General features: G+C 42.5%; 1 protein-coding gene across 6 annotated transcripts in view; it reads left to right on the top strand.

Moving 5' to 3' along the window:
* RRP8 (ribosomal RNA processing 8) overlaps positions 1-18152 on the top strand; it is a 64552-nt gene that overhangs the window by 3452 nt on the left and 42948 nt on the right. For 2 of the 6 annotated variants that reach the window (XR_007156188.1, XR_007156187.1), the window contains exons 7-8: positions 56-267; positions 4733-4879. Coding sequence is in view for 1 of the 6 variants with exons in the window: in XM_047877367.1 (XP_047733323.1) it covers positions 56-175 (120 nt within the window). In the remaining 5 variants the exon portion in view is untranslated. Of the gene's footprint in view, positions 1-55; positions 2563-4732; positions 4880-5612; positions 5695-6350; positions 8439-18152 lie in introns of those variants that run through there. The other 4 variants (XR_007156190.1, XM_047877367.1, XR_007156189.1 and 1 more) reach the window with 3 other exon arrangements.

The following is an 18152-nucleotide window of genomic DNA, read 5'->3' as shown; positions in this document are numbered from 1 at the left end:
ATTTTGAAGAACTGGGGTGAGGATTTGGAGCTTACTAGGTCTTTTCTGCCCCTAGGATCTTACCAACAGCCACTTCTTCCTGTTTGACTTTGAAAAGACTGGGCCTCCTCGGGTCGGTCCCAAGGCTCAACTCACAGGCCTGAAACTTCAGCCATGTCTCTACAAGCGCAGGTGACCTCTGGGGCCCCCTTGAAAGGGAGGCAAGTCTCGAACTCCAGGCTCAGAACTCTGAAGACTGTATCCAGCCAGGCTCTGACCCAAGAACGGGTACATCCCTTCCTCCATCCAAAGAACGAAGTGTGATGAAACCCCCTGGTTCAGCCCTGCTCTGTTGAAGGCTCCTTGGTTCCAAGATCATAAAGTCATTTGGGCTAGCTAAAGAATAAGGAGTTTATTGTGAAAATACAAGAGTGCTTGGGAATTAGGGATCCTCTAAATGTCATGGGAACTAGGTGGTTTGGAATGCAAGGCATCTCTGGGTTTGTCTCCTCTTTCCATCTCTCAGGAGCTACGTGGACTTTCTGCCCTGGCATCTCTACTCTCTTCTGATTTTCCATCTGCTGAGGAAATCTAAAGCCAGGGCTGAGTACATAGGAGGTGCTTAATAAACTGTAGCTATGGCTGTGATATGTTGTAAGCCTTACTATTTTCTAAAAATCTTCCCTAGGTAGGGTTGGAGGTTGAAAAGTAAAGAATGAATTTGTTGATTGAGGAAGACTCTGGGAGAGCTCAAGATAGGGCTTTCAACAGGTTTTACTTCCCAGGGTATTTAGGGATTGCTGGTAAGATTCTGAGCTGTGCTTGGAGGAAGATGGTGAGGAACGTGGGTCTCTTCATAAATAACAACTGGTTGGTGCCATGGTAGGGTGGGGGTTTGGGCTGTCCATTGGCAGAAGGGTCTGTCTGTTGTTTCTGCCTTGCAGTAGGCCCAGATAAGCATGTCTTGGGATGGCTATGGGCAAGGAAGGCTGGCGCTGGAAAAAGATGAACTGGGATGGTAGACCCTTGGCCTCTCCCAGAGGGTATTTGCTGTGGATCCAGGTATAAAGATATAGCCTCTTTATCTGTTTCAAAGAGCAAAAACGGAGAGTGCCCAATGGGACACAGCTTCTAGTGCTCTGAGCCAGTCGGTACCTCCATTGAGGAGATGGAGACTCTGAGGAAGGCTGTCGGCCAGAGGACATGTTTGGAGGCTAGGCTGTGAACCATTCGACACATACCGCACAGTGTCTTCCCATGTGCTCTTCTCTCTGCCAAATACTTGTCTGACTGGCAGAGTCTTATTCATCCTTTCAAATAGCCTCGCTGTTCCCTACTCCACCCTTTCCAAAGCAGAATTAATTTCTTCATCTGCGCTCTCTAAACTGCATTGTGGTGGCTTTGTGCATTAGGCTGTAGTCTTCTCAAGTCATACTTATTTTTGTATTCCCAGAGCTTGTTGCTGAGGTGGTGATAAGGCATGACAGGATCCATTTGAGTGAGACTGATGAGAGTAGTGTGTTGCAAGAACCCAGGTTCGGGGCACAGGATGTAGGCACTGAGGACTAGGGACAATGGAAAAAATAGGCAGATAGGAGAACTTGAGCAGGCAGAACAGGGGAAATGTTGAAGGTTGGTGAGAGAGAGGAATCTGCACTGAGTCTCTGGTTTCTCGCTTGAGCAAATAGTTGAGCTGGTGCTGCCATTCAAAATGTTGGGTTTCAGGTACCTGTTAGGTGTTCATTTGGAAGAGGGACGTAAAAGTGCCGGGAGAGAGCTGGCTAGCATTTGGGAATCAGCAGTTTAGAGGTGGTAATTCAAGTCAAAGGAATAGGTAAGATATCCAGAGTAAGGTAGTGAGAAGAGAAGATGGCTCAGAATAAAACTGAGGAATATTTAATGGATGGGCAAAGGCAAATGGATGAGTGCAGGTTGACAAGATGAGAAGGTTAGGCCAGAAATGGAGGAGTAAAACCAGAAGAGTGGTTGCTTTCCATACGAAAGGAAGGGACAGAGAGGTTGTCAGCTGTCAAATGCTGTTGCAAGATCTGTTAAAATCGGAGGCCTGGGTGGCTCAGTCAGTTAAGTGTCTGACTCTTGGTTTAGGCTCAGGTCATAATCTCACAGTTTGTTAGATTGAGCCCCACTTCAGGCTCTGTGCTAACAGTGAAGGGCCCGCTTGGGACTCTCTCTCCCTCTCCTTCTGCCTTCCCCTGCTCGTATCCATTGTGTCTCTTTCAAACATTAAAAAAAAATTTAGAGTGAAGTCAGATTGCAGTGGTGTACAGATTACTGAATAACACTGAGGGCCTGTGTGAGTTCATATGGGATTATTCATGACTTTATGGTTCCACCAGCCAGCCCAGTGGTGTAGTTATCTCTGCCTACTCAGGAATCTAGGTGTAGCTGTGGGAAAAATGAGTACTAAGGGATCATCCAGAGTTGGAACCTTGCCATATAGTGGAAATGAAAGTGAACATAAGTAAATGTTAAAAAAATACAAAAAACTTAAACATTAAAAATTAAAAAAAAAAACACACTCTCTCAAAAATAAATAAATGTTTAAAAATTAAAAAAAAAATAGGTACCTGGTGGCTCAGTTGGTTGAGTCCAACTTTGGCTCAGGTCATGATCTCACGGTTTGTGAGTTTGAGCCCTGCGTCAGGCTCTATGCTGACAACTCAGAGCCTGGAGCCTGCTTCGGATTCTGTCTCTCTCTTTCTCTCTCTCCCTGCTCACATATCTCTCTCAAAAATAAATAAACATTAAAAAAAATTTTTTTGGGGCGCCTGGGTGGCGCAGTCGGTTAAGCGTCTGACTTCAGCCAGGTCACGATCTCGCGGTCCGGGAGTTCGAGCCCCGTGTCAGGCTCTGGGCTGATGGCTCAGAGCCTGGAGCCTGTTTCCGATTCTATGTCTCCCTCTCTCTCTGCCCCTCCCCCGTTCATGCTCTGTCTCTCTGTGTCCCAAAAATAAACGTTGAAAAAAAATTTTTTTTTTTAAAAAAAAAAATTTTTTTTTTTTTCAATTTAAAAAACAATTTGAAAGTAAGCAAAGGCGTTTCACACTATTCAGAAGTAACTGATTACTATGCTGGACTATGGAATTTTGTAGAAGAGGTAGGAGAGTGAAGACATGAGTGGGTTGTTGCACTGGGAGTCATTAAACAGGCCACCTGGGCAGACGGGAGGCAATGGTCAGAAATCGGAATGCTTGAGTAATTAATGTCCGAGGCCCAGCAGCTTTAGGCGGTGGCTGAGTCTAAAGCAAAGCCACATGGGTCAGTGCCTGAGAGGCATGTGAGGCAGGTTGACCCTCAGATAATGGACTGAGGGCTCTGGTATTGTGGGGAGGTCTTGTCTGCATGGACTTTGAAGTTCTCCAGGATGATGGTAGAAGTTGGTATGAAACAAGTGCCAGCCTCTTGAGGGAGGGGGCAGATCCCAGAGATCTGCAGATAAAATGACAGGGAAGCTAGATGGCATGAATTTCAGAAGTCCAGGGGGTTTGGACTGCCTACTAGAGAGACTTCCATTGTGGGGGTGATGTGAGGCTGGTGAGTGGAGCTGGCTGACACCCTCATAGTCCTCTCCAGCTTGTCAGGATTCACTGCAGATTACTGGGGAAATGACGATCATAGAAGCTCCATAGGGCAGGAGCCTCCTGGGATAAAGGGGAGGCAGGCCATCAAATCCAAGGAAGGGCGCTTGGATGGCTCAGTTGGCTGTATCTGACTCTTGATTTTAGCTCAGGTCATGATCTCACGGTTCATGAGATTGAGCCCCATGTAGGGCTCTGTGCTGACAGCATGAAGCCTTCTTGGGATTCTCTCTCTCCCTCTCTCTCTGTCCCTCTGCATGTGCTTTCTCCATCTCAAAATAAATTTAAAAATCCAAGGAAATTGTTGGAGTAGCAGTCATCTCACTGTGGGACACACATCACCTTTAATAGCTTACCTGTCTGTATTATTTCCCGAATGTTTATATTCCTAGATCTTGGTTAATTTTCCCTGTTTTCATTATGCTCAGCAGGACAGCTGGGACACCTTTCTCCTTTTTCTGTTTTTCTCCCAGAAAAGAATTTGGATTCTTCCTTTGCCTAGTCCTGTTCCATCCACCCGAGTAAATCTTTGGGGCTGATTCAGGCCTTGGGCCTCCCATAACTCAGCCCAGCCCCACTAGTGTCTCCATCAGTTGCTCTGATTCTGAAAGCAGGACTCCTCTGAGCCTGAACTGGGGCCTCCCAGCTCCATCATCAGCTTCAGGAGAAGCTCTTATGCAAGCCCAAGTTCCTGGGCTTCAGTGTTTAATGTTGAAAGCCTAGACTGAAAAGAGACAACAGTGTATATTTTCTTAAGAAATAACAGCATGCTAGGTCTTCAAAGAACAAACTAGTTTAAGGAACAATTTGAGAACACATTAAAGGAAAGGCAAGAGTAGTAAGAGATAAGTGGTAGGAGTTGCTGTACCACCCAAGGCACTGTTAGAATCACCTGGAAGTCTTAGTATAATGCAGATTGCCAAGCCCTCCCCCAATTTCTGATTCAGAAGATCAGGATAGGGTTTGAGAAGTGCTATTCTGATTGCTTTGGTTTTTCACAGTGAAGCAGGAAGTAGGGTTGAGAATAGCAGTGAACAGGTTGGAGTTGTGAAGTGAGGAGAACATGAATATCCTTAAGAGAGTAAGAGGGCATGAACAAATGGGGGAAATAGAGTATGCTTGCTGGTGGTATTAACTGCATGCTTTTGGTTCAGGGTCAGAAAGAGGATGTGTGGGAAGAGACCATGCAGGATTGCTGTGTAGAGAGCTTATTGTGAGACAGCACAGCTGGACTGTCAGGACCCGCCCCCTCACCTCAGCTCTGACTGTGGACTCCACTGGGACCATTCAGGAAGCTTGAGGTATTTATTCTTTGGGCCTGCTGAGGAATGATGAACTTGGAGTCTGACTCCTGCCCTGGGAATGTAGAGGGCAAGCAGAGCTCACTGCTTCAGTGGTGGGGCCAGGGGAGTGCTGCAGCTTTTGCAGGCCTGTGTTCCCAGAAGTTGCCATAGCAAGCGATGCATGTGTGTATCCTGTGCACCTTGCAAGAGAGAGGGAAGCATGGGGTGGTCTTGGGCCCTGTCCAGTAGGACCATTTGAGGAGGCAAGGAGACCTCTGTGCAAAGAAGGTAGGTGTATGCCATGTGGGCTGAGGGAGTTGCTAGGACCACCCACTAATGCTCCGCCCCCTAACATGTGACCCCTCCAGGGTGAAGGGGACAGCTGGGATATCCCCTTTAAGTATCCGGGTACTCAGATACCTGGGTGGCTGGGTATCTCAGCCACCTGGGTGGCTGGGTGGCTCAGTCGGTTAAGCGGCTGACTGCGGCTCAGGTCATGATCTCAGTATTCATGAGCTTGAGCCTTGCATCAGGCTCTGTGCTGACAGCTCGGAGCCTGGAGCCTGCTTCGGATTCTGTGTCTCCCTTTCTCTGCCCCTCCCCTGCTTGTCTCTGTGTGTTTCTCCCTCAAAAATAAACATTTAAAAATTTGAATAAATAAATAAGTAAATATCTGCCAAGCCCCTCAGGCACAGAATCGCCTAGTCCAGCAGGAACTTTATCCCCTTTCTCAACCCTTCCTTCTCTGCAGCTATTAGGTAGAGAGGAGGTGAGAAGAGCCGAGAGCACACAGATTATTCTCCTCCTCCCCAACTCAGCCTCCTTGAGACATAGTAAGTGGGGCAGAGCTGGGAGGGGAAGACGGTTAAAGCTCCAGTGGGTGCACATTATTTATTGTTACCTAGGGTTAGATATCCTAATTGCTTGAGATGAAGAGGAGGTGAGAAGAGCAGAGAGCACACAGATTATTCCTATTATTCCTCTTCTCCCCAGCTCAGGCTCATTGAGACATAGTAAATGGGGCAGAGCTGGGAGGGGAAGGTGGTTAAAGCTCCAAGTGGGTGCACATTATTTATAGTTACCTAGGGTTAGATATTCTAATTGCTTGAGATCGCGTAAGACCGTTAACTAAGAATAAGCTGAAAAGTCACGGGCTTGCTGCAGCTTACCTCCACAGCAGGGAAAGAGTGTCCCCAAATGAAAATGCTTTGGAGGGGTGGTGAGAGACAAGAATAAGCTTGGGTTTGGATGGCAGTCTGTGCCTTGTGCTTGTTCAGCATGCCTTTGAGAGGTTTCTTGCTGCTGCAGTTTTTGGTGTGCTCCAGCTCTTGTTCCTGTAACACAGTCCTACGGAACACGGTTCCAAAGGAAACAACATGATCTTGGCAGAGACACAACTTAGCTCCAAACACTCAGCCATTTACATAAATGCACAGAGCCCTTTACAGCTTTTCACAAAGACCCACAATAGTGTTTTTTTTATCCCCAGGTGGTCCTCCTTCCCAGATGACTTCTCAGACTGGCCACCTGTTTCTAGGATATTCAACTACTGTAGCAATTGCCTTATTGGTCTAATTCCATCACTCCTGCCCCCAAAGCAATTTGTTTCCCACACAGCCAAGTGATGTTTTTAAAATGTAAATCAGATATTGTCATTTCTCTGCTTAAAATCCTTCAATGGGTTCTCAGTGCTCTGAGAACAAAAGACAGACTCGCTCCCAGGCCCTGTGTGATCTTGCTCAGGCCTTGCTCTCCAACTGCATCTTAACCCACTCCTTCCTCACAAGACTCCAGCCATGCAAGCTTTCTTTTCATTCCTCTAGCATTCCAAGCCATTCCTGCTGGGTCTTTACACATGCTGCTCTATCTTTTTACAGTACTTTTTGTGATGAGCTCATTTTCATCTTCCAGATCTTCACACCAAATCCCCGTTTCTTCTTTGGAAGAAACTGGCTAGATGCTCACCAAAATGTCCTTTTTATGGACACATAGTTAACTATGTTTCCCAGCTCCTTGCATCAAGGCAGGGCTATTGTCTCCGCCAATGGAAAGTAAGTAGGAGTAATGCTTTACTACCAGACTAAGGCAATTAAAGAGTGGATGAGCCTTCTCCACATTCTCCCATCCCCTCTTCTGCCTTCCTGGGTGAGCTTGAAGCATATGTTTTAAAGACTGTGGAGTCAATTGCTTGGAGGAAATCTGCTTGACCAAGAACATCCACATTGGACTTTTCAACAAAAATAAACCTCTATTGCATTAAGTTACTGAGCTTTGGGAAGGTTACAGAAGTTAGTATTATATACTCTGGCTAATATATCTTTTCTGGGCATCCTGTCCACCTTGCTCTTGACCACAAAACCTTTTTTTGTTTCCCTCAGGGTGCTTCAAACATGTAATTACCTTACCAGATGCCAGTCAACACTCCTACCTATCCTATAACTTTGAATCTTAATTGAGAAAAAAACGTCCACGTGAGGAAGTTGAGATACTCATTTTATCAGTTGCATTTTGATTGTGACCAGAAAAAAAAATCCCACTGAAGAATGTCCTAAACAAATTAGATTTTTTTCTTCTACTATACTTAGAAACCTGAAGGTAGATGGCTGCTGTCAGTGGTTTAGGAATTCAAGGATGTTAAGTTTTAGGTCTTTGTTGCTCTTGGTGTCTTGATTCTAATGGTTACAAGATGATGTGTTCTTGATTAGTCGGGGACACCCTACTTACTGTTACACTTCTTGGGAGTCTTGTTGATTGCCACAGCCCCTACCTTTTTGGCTTTACTTCAAGGGTCCTTCTATGTTATTAATACTCTGGTATAAATATGTTTCATTATTCCCTACAACATAATTGAGGCCAATTTAAAATATTAACATTTTCTTTTCTATCTTTATTTTTTTGAATTTTATATTAAGTAGGCTTCATACCCAGTGTGGAGCTTGAACTCACGACCCTGAGATTAAGAGTCACATGCTCTACCAACCGAGCCGTCAGGTGCCCCTAAAATATTAACATTTTAAAATATATTTGTCTCCCACACTCCTTCCCACACCTCAGTGATCTATTAGCAACTTACCCAGTTTGAAGCAGTTCTTCCTCCAGCCCAGTGGGGTGGGGAAGCATGGTCTTTATTTCATTCGTTGCCTCCTCTGTCACTTAGGATTGGGATGGCGAGGACACACTAGAGGAGAAAAAGGTAAACACCATCAGTGTGCTCTACTAAGACAGGCACTTATTTAAATGTTGGCTCTCATGTGGGGTATTGGGGTTCTTTGGAGCCCCCCAGTAGGGACTTGTGCACTGGCTGACTTTGCTGCTTATTATACACAGCCCATACTCCCCCTCAGCTCTTCAGCTTCTGCCCCTGTCCATGAATCCATAGCTTCCTAATGCTAACATCCCTATCCCTGGCACAGAGGGAGGGGACCTGGGACAGTTTCCAACAAACACTTCAAGATTAGTTCCCTTTCAGGGGCACCTGGGTGGCGCAGTCGGTTAAGCGTCCGACTTCAGCCAGGTCACGATCTCGCGGTCCGTGAGTTCGAGCCCCGCGTCGGGCTCTGGGCTGATGGCTCAGAGCCTGGAGCCTGTTTCCGATTCTGTGTCTCCCTCTCTCTCTGCCCCTCGCCCGTTCATGCTCTGTCTCTCTCTGTCCCAAAAATAAATAAACGTTGAAAAAAAAAAAAAAAAAAAAAAAAAGATTAGTTCCCTTTCAGGGAGCCCACCAGAAACTCATGCATACTTTTCCCACCAACACTGGCAGTGCAGCGCAGTCAGCAGCTGACCCCTCTCCCCTTGCTTGCCTCAGCCAGCCTGACTGCTCCATGTGAGAAGCACCAATCTCTATATGCATATGGCTGCAAACCCTCATAAGTGATTCAGGTTGTATTAACTCCCAAGAGGCCTCTGCCCCAGGCCCCACCTCAGTGGCCATATACAGATGGCTCTATTAAGTTCCTGAGTGCGGCAAGCCTCTAGCTCGAGAATGTACTCTGAATGAATGTAAAGCTTGTCCCTCTCGTGGAGACACAGAACTACTATAAATGGTTCTATTAGAGCCCTCCTCACTTGATTTAGGATGCCTTTCGGGGGGGAAAAGTTCTCTATTCCTAAAAAAATTCCCATCAATGCATCTTTCATTTCTCACTTCATATACAGCAGAAAGTTTGATGGTCTCTGGATCAGCTTTATTTTCTTAGAATAAATCCTATGTGGATGTATCCAGCATCTTTATTTAGAATGTGTCAGTGCCTATTACCTATGGTCTTCAGTCTTGGTGTATTATCCAAAGGTCTTAGACGACTGAAAAACTCATTTAACATCCTCTTTCTTACGTACATATTCTTAGAAAACGTGAACTGCGGGGCGCCTGGGTGGCTCAGTCGGTTGAGCGTCCAACTTCGGCTCAGGTCATGATCTCACGGTCCGTGAGTTCGAGCCCTGCGTCGGGCTCTGTGCTGACAGTGCAGAGCCTGGAGCCTGTTTCGGATTCTGTGTCTCCCTCTTTCTCTCTTACCCTCCCCCACTCATGCTCTGTCTCTCTCTGTCTCAAAAATAAATTAAAAAAACGTTAAAAAAATTAAAAAAAAAAAAAAGAAAACGTGAACTGCTTTATTTATATAGAGTATTACTGACAATGTATTCTTACTTTCCCTCCCTCCCTCAGCTCTGTTTTTAGTATCCATTCACGTATCAATCGGAGCCCTGTCGGGAAAATGCAAAGCATTTCAAGTAAAGGGCATTTATTGAGAATTGATTCCAAGTGTTGGAAGGATGAAAGAATAGGTCGAAGTTGCTGATGTAATTCAAAAATTAACTGGAGAATTCCGAGAGCATCCCAAGTCCTGGGAAAACAAACAGGAAGAAGTGGTGTAATCACCAGAAATTAGGAGCTCAGAGAAAGACCCCCTTTTGACTGATACTCACATCTTTGTGGGGGAAGCTCCTTCTACATACCTAGTGCTTGGACCTCTGAGGAAGGGAGTGACTGCCTGTCTGCTTCTACAATCTGACAAATGCGGCAAAGCTGCTGCTGAGTGCAGAAGCAGCCAATAGCTGGAGCCAGCTGCCTGCAGCTGAAGTAATGAGACAGCAGCTGGAAAACAGGGACAAAGGGCCTTCCTCCCCTCTCACTGTCAGGTTCCCTTTAGGACATCCCATTGACGGGAACTAATGGAACCAGCTGGCAGTAGATTCTGGGAAATAGAGTTTGCAGACTCCCAGCTGCAGCAACACAAAGAGTGTGTGTAAGGGGGTGGGGAGTGGGGGGTGGAGGGAGGTCTGTAGAGGCCAGGAGCCCTAAGAAAATAGGTAAATAAGGGATACACTCCACTAGCTGCTCTTATGCATACTTTGTTGCTTCTGTCAGCCGTGGGTCACCGTGGAGTGTTCAGGGTATACATCCACCAGAGTAAACGTATCCATTCACTTGGTTGCTTCAAATTCTTTGCTACCTGGAGAAATTAAAATCCCTGGAGCTGGGGTTCTGAGTAAAAACTATGTTCCACCAATTAGATGCGCTCATCTGAGGTTTGGGAGGCAAGGGGCATCTTCCTGCTGCTTGGCTGTTGCTGCTGGAGAGCAGGTTTGTCTAGATGTTGGGCTTTCTGCAGCAGCATTCCCCTTGAGGCCAAGGATTCCCACTGTAATGGCTCAAGTTCAACATGGGACAGAGGTTCAACAGGCAAAATACAACTTACTCTGTGACACTATAAGAAAGTGTGGTTAAGAAAAAAATGTACTGGGAGGATATCAGTTAGGTAATTCACAGAACTTGTGAGAAGTCCAGGGAGTGAGGCTTAGAAAACAAACACGGACCAACTGCAAAACCTAAGTCACACTTCAGAGAGTCTGGTTAGGATGGCACTGCTGGCACCATGGCTGCTGGACTTTTTTTGTGTTTTTTTTGTTGCCACATAGGTTGATGCTGGGAATTGAGTTATTCCTCCTAAATTTGTGGCCCTGTTTTAGGATTGGCCCATGAAAGCCCTCTCTCCTGTTATTTGTTTCCTTTATTACTTATTTGCTCTTTTTTCCTCACTCCCACAATATGTTTGTTGTGTGTCCCTAGATACGTATATTAGCAACGTGCATGGTTTGGTGTATATATGTTGTGGCAGGGACTTGGCAGCTGTTCCTCACACCCATTTTCTTCTTCCTGGGAAATTAGCTGGACTCTGTTTTCCAGCTCCCCTTATACTTTCGTGTGGCTACGTGATTGAATTTGGCCAGTTGGGTGGTAGTGGAACTAAGGTATGCTACTTGCATATTTGGGTCCTTATATTTTGCTACACATTAGTCCCCATGTCAATCCACTTTGGCCAACTTGATGCATTTGCCCATATGACCTTGAAAGGTACATGTCAAACATGATGGAGCCAAAAGATGGAGGGAACATAGATCCCTGAACAACACTTGGAGGAGAGCCACCTGTTTGGGACTTCACCTGAGTGAGAAGTCATTTTCTTTATAGATGAACCATTACACACTTGAGGGTTTGTTGTTACAGCAACTATTGATCTTTTTTAAAATTATTCTTAGTTGAACACATTGGAAAAGTAAGCAAAACACATACCCATATGGAAAAGTAAATGAAACCAAAATGTTTGACCCATGGTTTTATCATAGGCCACCCCCATTGCAACCACCATCCAAATTGAGAAAGCCTCCGCACCCAAAAACCTTTTATGCTACCTCCCAAACATCAACCACTTGTTTCTCTCAGCCGTACAAAGTTACCACCGTCCTGACTCTCGTGACAATTTCCTTGCATTCCTTTGTGGTCTTACTGGTTAAGCATTGTGATATTGTGATTTATAATAAAGAATACATATTTGGTCCTCCCATTTCTAGCACAGAGCTTCTAAAACCCTTGGGGTTTCCTAAGTGATGAGAGCTGGAACCGGTCTTTTGTTAGGTTAATGAGATGACTTTTGGAATGCCCCCAAATCACCTAGGATTGAGGGGTTGCCCTGTGCATCTTTTCCACCTGGATGGTCAGCTGTATTCTTTACTATGTCCTTTTATAATAAGCCGGCAAATGTAAATAAACTTTTTCCAAGTTCTGTGACAACTTGGACTTGGGACTAGCATTTGAAGTGTGGGAGGAGAGCAGTCATGTAGGACTGAGCGCTGAGCCTGTGGAATCTAATGCTGTCTCAGGACAGTTAGTGTCAGAATTAAGATGAGTTGTAGAACACCCTGCTGGTGTCTCAGAGAATTGTTTATTGGTGTGGGGGCCTTCTCCCATGGTGGAATTGGGTGCTCAGACCCTTTTTAAAGTGTGTACACCTAAATAGTACGTATTTTGATGTGTCTGGCTTTTTCACTCAACATTAAGTTTATGGGACTCATCCATGTTGTTGAGTACAAATGAATTTCATTCACTGTTATTACTATAGAAGTATCCTGTTCTGTAAGTAAATTACGATTGTAAACCATGATTGATTAATTCAATTGTTTAGGTAAATTTGAGTTGTATATCAATCAGAATGGGCTGTGCCATGCTGCAGGAAATTAAAATCCAGAATGTTAATGTCTTAACGCCACAGAAGATAATTTCTTACTATTGCTAGAGGCAGGGACTGTTCATAGTCACTCAGGAACCCTAGCTAATGCAATGCACGCTTCCAAAATCACTAGGAAAGAAAAGGGAACGAGGGAAATCACTCCCTGGCACCCAAAGTTTCAGCCCTTTTTGCCCCTATGTAATTGGCCAAAACAAGTCTCCTTGTAGAGTTCTCCATGTAGAACTCTGTAGTCGGTGAGAAAGTGTACTCCTATTGTGTGCTCAGGGGGAAGACAAACAAGGTTGGTGAACTGCCTAACATCCAGCTTGTGGTCCCTGCAAATAATGCTGTGAACAACCCAGAAGGTCTCTTACTATGTTCAGGAGAAGTGATGTTGGTGGAAGTCCTTATCTCATTCTTAAACTTGAAAGAAAAGCTTTCAGTATTTCATCATTGGGTATGATATTTGCATTGAGGTTCTGATTAGTGGTTATCAGATTAATGATGTGCTTTTCTGTTTGCTATTATTTTTATCATGAATTGGACTTTGAATTTTGTCAAATACTGCTGAATTGAGATGATCATATATATATATTTAATTTTGTTCAGTGTAGCAAGTAATAGATTCATTTTCATGTGTGAAATCAACCTTGAATTTTTAGAATAAAATCACCTTAGTTGATTATTATTCTCTTTATACATTGCTAAAATCATTTTGGTAATATTTTGTCTAGGACTTTTGCAGCTATGCTCATGAGTGAACATAAATGATATTTTCCTATAAATCTTTTCTCACCACAGTGCTTTTAGGTGCTGTGCATGTTGCTATATGTACCTTTGACTCACTCTTCCTCCTCTTCAAATGCTCTAATGGCTTCTCATCTCACTCATAACATAGTCCAGAATTCTTACTGTTTCCTAAGAGGCCCTGTGTTTTCTGGATTCCAGTTATCTAACATTCACTCCCTTTACTCATGCCTTTTCAGAAATACCGTCTATCTTGCTATTTCTTGAATATTCTCAGCATGCCTCCCTGCCTCCGAGTCATTGTGCATCTATGTGGAATGTTATTTCCATGATATCTACCTGGCTCACTTAGGCACTTCATTCAAATCTCTGTTGAAAAGTCAGTTTTTATAGTCCCCCTCTCTACTGCCATACCACATTTAGTTTTTCTTCAAGGAACTTATCACCTTTTAAATTGCATATTTATTTGTTTATATGATTAGTGCATATTTCTTCACACTAGAATGTAAGTTCCAAGACAGCAAGGACTCGATCTGTTTTATTCAGTACTGCACCCCTAGGATCTAGGCTTATTTGCCTCTGATGTCTGTTTAGTGTTTCAGAGTGTCTGTTTAGAACATTTAACATATCCATTTCCCTAGTTAAGGACATTTAGATTATGCAAATCCTTGTGACCACAAAAAAATTGAGTAAAGAATTTTCTTATAAGTGTTCTCTTAAATATATATGTGTGAGTCCTGCTTCCAGAGTTCAACTTAATTTGTCAGGCTGGTTATTCCACTATAAAATATAACAAAATTAACAACTATAAAATCTGAACAAAATATAAACCAAAGAACAACTATTTGAAGACACTGAAAAGTGAAGAAAAGCAGGCAAAAACTAGAGGAGAATTTACCCTTAAAATACTTCAACTGCAATGGATAAAAATTATGATTTTGTGGTCTTTGCCTGAAAGTCTTTCCCAGCCCCACAGCATCCACCAGTTCCAAAGGCAAAAAACCACAGCCATACTGGCTCAAAATAGACAGAGGACAGAGTTCAGGGCTGGTAAAGCAGCTGGAAATTTAAGAGCAGAAATCCTGGAAGTGAGAGAGTGCCATGAGGGGTGAAACCAAAATATGAACATAAACTCTGCCCAAACCTTTGCATGACTGCTAAAATACACATGCATATAGAGGAGACTTAGGGGGGGGACCTAACACATAAAACTGGCAGAGTCCAGAGAAGAGTCTACCCCTGAATGACAGAAGTGCACTGTGTGAGATGTGCAAATTTGCTTTTTGACTGAGTACATTCCTCAATTTATGTCCAGCTTGGATGGCAACTGAAGCGTCAGAGGACAGGGTTCGGTAGTGGAGAGCGGCTGAAAATTTAAAAGGGAAACCCCAGAAGCAAAAGGACTGTAGAGGAGGTGAGCCCCAAAATCTGAGCCAAATTCTGCCTAGATCCTTGGCCAGTGACTAAACTGTAAATGTGCAGGTGAGATGTTCTAGACCAGGCTTACAAAAAAAAAAAAAAAAAAAGCATGCTGCTGCTATAAGCTAAAAAATAAGTAGAGACATCTACTGTTACACAACACAGGAAATAAAAAATTTGCAATTTAGGCCTGCTCCCACCCCAGAATGCCTGCTATAACAATACCAATAACAAATTTTTAGAATATAACAGAATGAAAACTTACTACAGCATATTATCCACAATAACCAGCTTTTAACCAAAATTACCAGACATACAAATAAACAGAAAATTATAACCCTGTTATAAAAACATGAAATTATAAACAGTAATTTATACTCAGGGTAAAAGACACTCAATAGAAATTAACTCCAGGGGACACAGATATTGGATTTAGCTGTCAAATACTTCAGAGTAGCTGTTATTAGTGCATTCAAGGAATGAAAGGAAAATATGTATAAGAAACTAAAGTATGGCCTCAATGAATATACAGATAAGGAATCTTCCCAGAGACAGAAATCAAATGGAAATTCTAGAATTGAAAAGTATAAATAACTAAAAGCGAAAAGAAAAGGACAATACAAATTACTCAATTTGAGTAACCGGGAAAATAGACTGAGAGAAATGGACAGGCCCTCAGGAACCTGTGGGACTGTAACAAAAGGTCTAATATTGTGTCATCAAAATCCCAGAAGGAGCCGAGAAAGCACTTAATGAAAAACAGCTGAAAACTTCCCAAACTTTGGTCAGAGATAAGAAATAGAGTGAACCTTGAACAGGATAAATGTGAAAAAAAAAAATTAAACTTCTGAAAACTAAAAAAAAAATAATAAAAATATTGAAAGTGGCAAAAGAAAAATGATAGCTTACCTAAGGGGGGAAAAACAATTTGATTGACAATAGATTTCTTGTCAACCATGGAAGCCATAGGGAGTGGTACAGTATTTTTTAGGGTTTGAAAGAAAAGAACTGTTAACTCTGAATAGTATACCCAGTGAAAATATTCTTCAGGAATAAAGGGGAAATTTGGACATTCTCAGATGAAGGAAAACTAAGAGAATTTGTCACCAGCAACCTACCCTAAAATAATGGTTAAAAGGAGTTATTCAAGTGGAAAGGAAATGATAAATCTTGGAACATAAAGAAAGAGGAAAGAGCATGTGAACAAAATATGTGCAAATTGAACTAGCTTTCACAATTCAGTTCTCTGAATTGTGTTTAATGGTTGAAGCAAAAGTTATAATGCTGTCTGATGTTCTAAATATATGTAGGGGAAATATTTAAGATAATTATAAGTGGGGAAGGATAAAGAGAGGTGAGGTTTCCATACTTCTCTTGAACTAGTAAAATGACACCAGTAGACCATGTTGAGTAATGCGTTTATAATGCAATACATATAGCAACAACTGAGAAGCTATACAAATATATACACTCAAAATCACTATAGATAAAATAGAATTCTAACCTGTAGAAGGGACAAAAAAGAAAACAGGCAAAAATCGGGGGAAGCGATCAGAAAAGAAAAAAAATGGCAACTTGACTTCCTAACATAGCAATAATTACATTTTATGTTAATGAACTGAACATACCAATTAACAGAGATGAGCAGATGACTACTTTGTCTATGAGAAACTCAATTTAAAGATTACAGTATGGGGGGGCGCCTGGGTGGGTCAGTCTGTTAAGCGTCCTACTTCGGCTCAGGTCATGATCTTGCAGTTTGTGGGTTTGAGCCCCGTGTCAGGCTCTGTGCTGACAGCTCAAAGCCTGGAGCCTGCTTCGGATTCTGTGTCTCCCTCTCTCCCTGCCCCTCCCCCACTCACACTCTGTCTCTCTCTGCCTCTCAATAGTAAATGAATATTAAAAAAAATTTTTTTAATGTTGCAGTATAGGCAAATTGAAAGTAAGAGGGTGAAAATGATTTATCATGCAAAAATTAATTAAACCAGGAGTGGCTATGTTAATATCAGATAGAGTAGACCTAAGAGGAAAATTTGGCAAAGACAGGGAAGGACATTATGTAATGATAAATGAATCTGCAGCAAGAAGACATAACAATCGTAAATGTGTATATACCAAACAACACTGTACAAAATATGTGACATAAAACTGATATAGCAGAAAAAAGAAATTAGGCCAAACCACAATGCAGTTGGAGACTTCAACACCCCTTTCAACAACTGGTAAAACAAGACAGAAAATCTTACAAGTATACAGAAGGACTTAACACTGTGAACCAATAGGATCTAACTGACATTTATAGAATATTCCACCCAAGAAAATACACATTTTCAAGTGTTCATGGAACATACATAGGCTCTATCTTGGGCCATAAAGTAAATTTTGACAAATTTAGAAGAATTGAAATCAGAGTGCCTGGGTGGCCCCGTCGGTTAAACCTCGGATTTGGGCTCATGTCATGATCTCACAGTTTGTGGATTTGAGCCCCGCTTCCAGCTCTGTGTTGACAGCACAGAGCCTGGAGCCTGCTTTGAATTTTGTGTCTCCCTCTCTCTCTGCCTCTGCCCCCCCCCCCACAAATAAATAAAAACATTTTTAAAAATTAAAAAAAAAGAAGAATTGAAATAATATATGAGTGTTCTCTGGCCACAACAAAATCAAACTAGAAATCAGTAACAGGAAAATCTCCAAATATTCAGAAACTAAACAGTGTACCTACAAATAATCCATTGGTCAAAGAGAAGTCACAAGGGAAATAAAAAATTACATTGAATGTAATGAAAATTGAAATACAATAAATATATCCAAATTTGTGGGACATAGCTAAAGCAATGCTGACAGGGAAATTTTTAGCACTAAAAGCATACATTATTAGAAAGATAATCAAGGTTCCCACCTTGATAATCCAGGGGTGGAAAAGAGTAAAATGAGCCCAAAGCAAACAGAAGAAATAATATAGGTAGGAGCAGAAATCCAAGAAATTGAAAATAGAAGAACAGTGGAACTGGGGCACCTTAGTGGCTCAGTAGGTTGAGCATCCAACTTCAGCTCAGGTCATGATCTTGGCAGTCTGTGAGTTTTAGCCCCTCATTGGGCTCTGCACTTACAGCTTGGAGCCTGGAGCCTGCTTCAGATTCTGTGTCTCCCTCTCTGTCTAACCCTCCCCTGCTCATGCTCTGTCTGTCTCTCTCTCAAAAATAAAGAAAAACATTAAAAAATTAAAAAAAAAAACAATAGTGGAACAAACCAATGAAACAAAGGCCTGTTTCTTTGAAAAGATCAGTAAAATTACAAACCTTTAAAAAGACTAACAAAGAGAAACACAAATTACCAATATCAGGAGTGAAACAACAAATACTACTATAGGCCTTGCAGACATAACTATATAAAGATAGAGTAATACTGTAAACAACTGTATAGACATACATTTGGCAGTGTAGTTAAAATGGGACAATTCCTCAAAAAAAAGTATTACAACTCATGCAATATGAACTAATTTAACCCTATGAACTGTTAAGGAAATTAAACTTACTATTTTAAAACTCCCAAGAAAAAGGATTTTAGGGCAAGATTGTCTCACTGGGGAATTCTATCAAGTGTTTAAAGAAGAAATAACACTA

This window comes from Prionailurus viverrinus, chromosome D1 (assembly GCF_022837055.1).
Source record: "Prionailurus viverrinus isolate Anna chromosome D1, UM_Priviv_1.0, whole genome shotgun sequence".
Lineage (NCBI taxonomy): Eukaryota > Metazoa > Chordata > Mammalia > Carnivora > Felidae > Prionailurus > Prionailurus viverrinus.
This window is presented reverse-complemented; position numbering and strand designations above follow the sequence as displayed.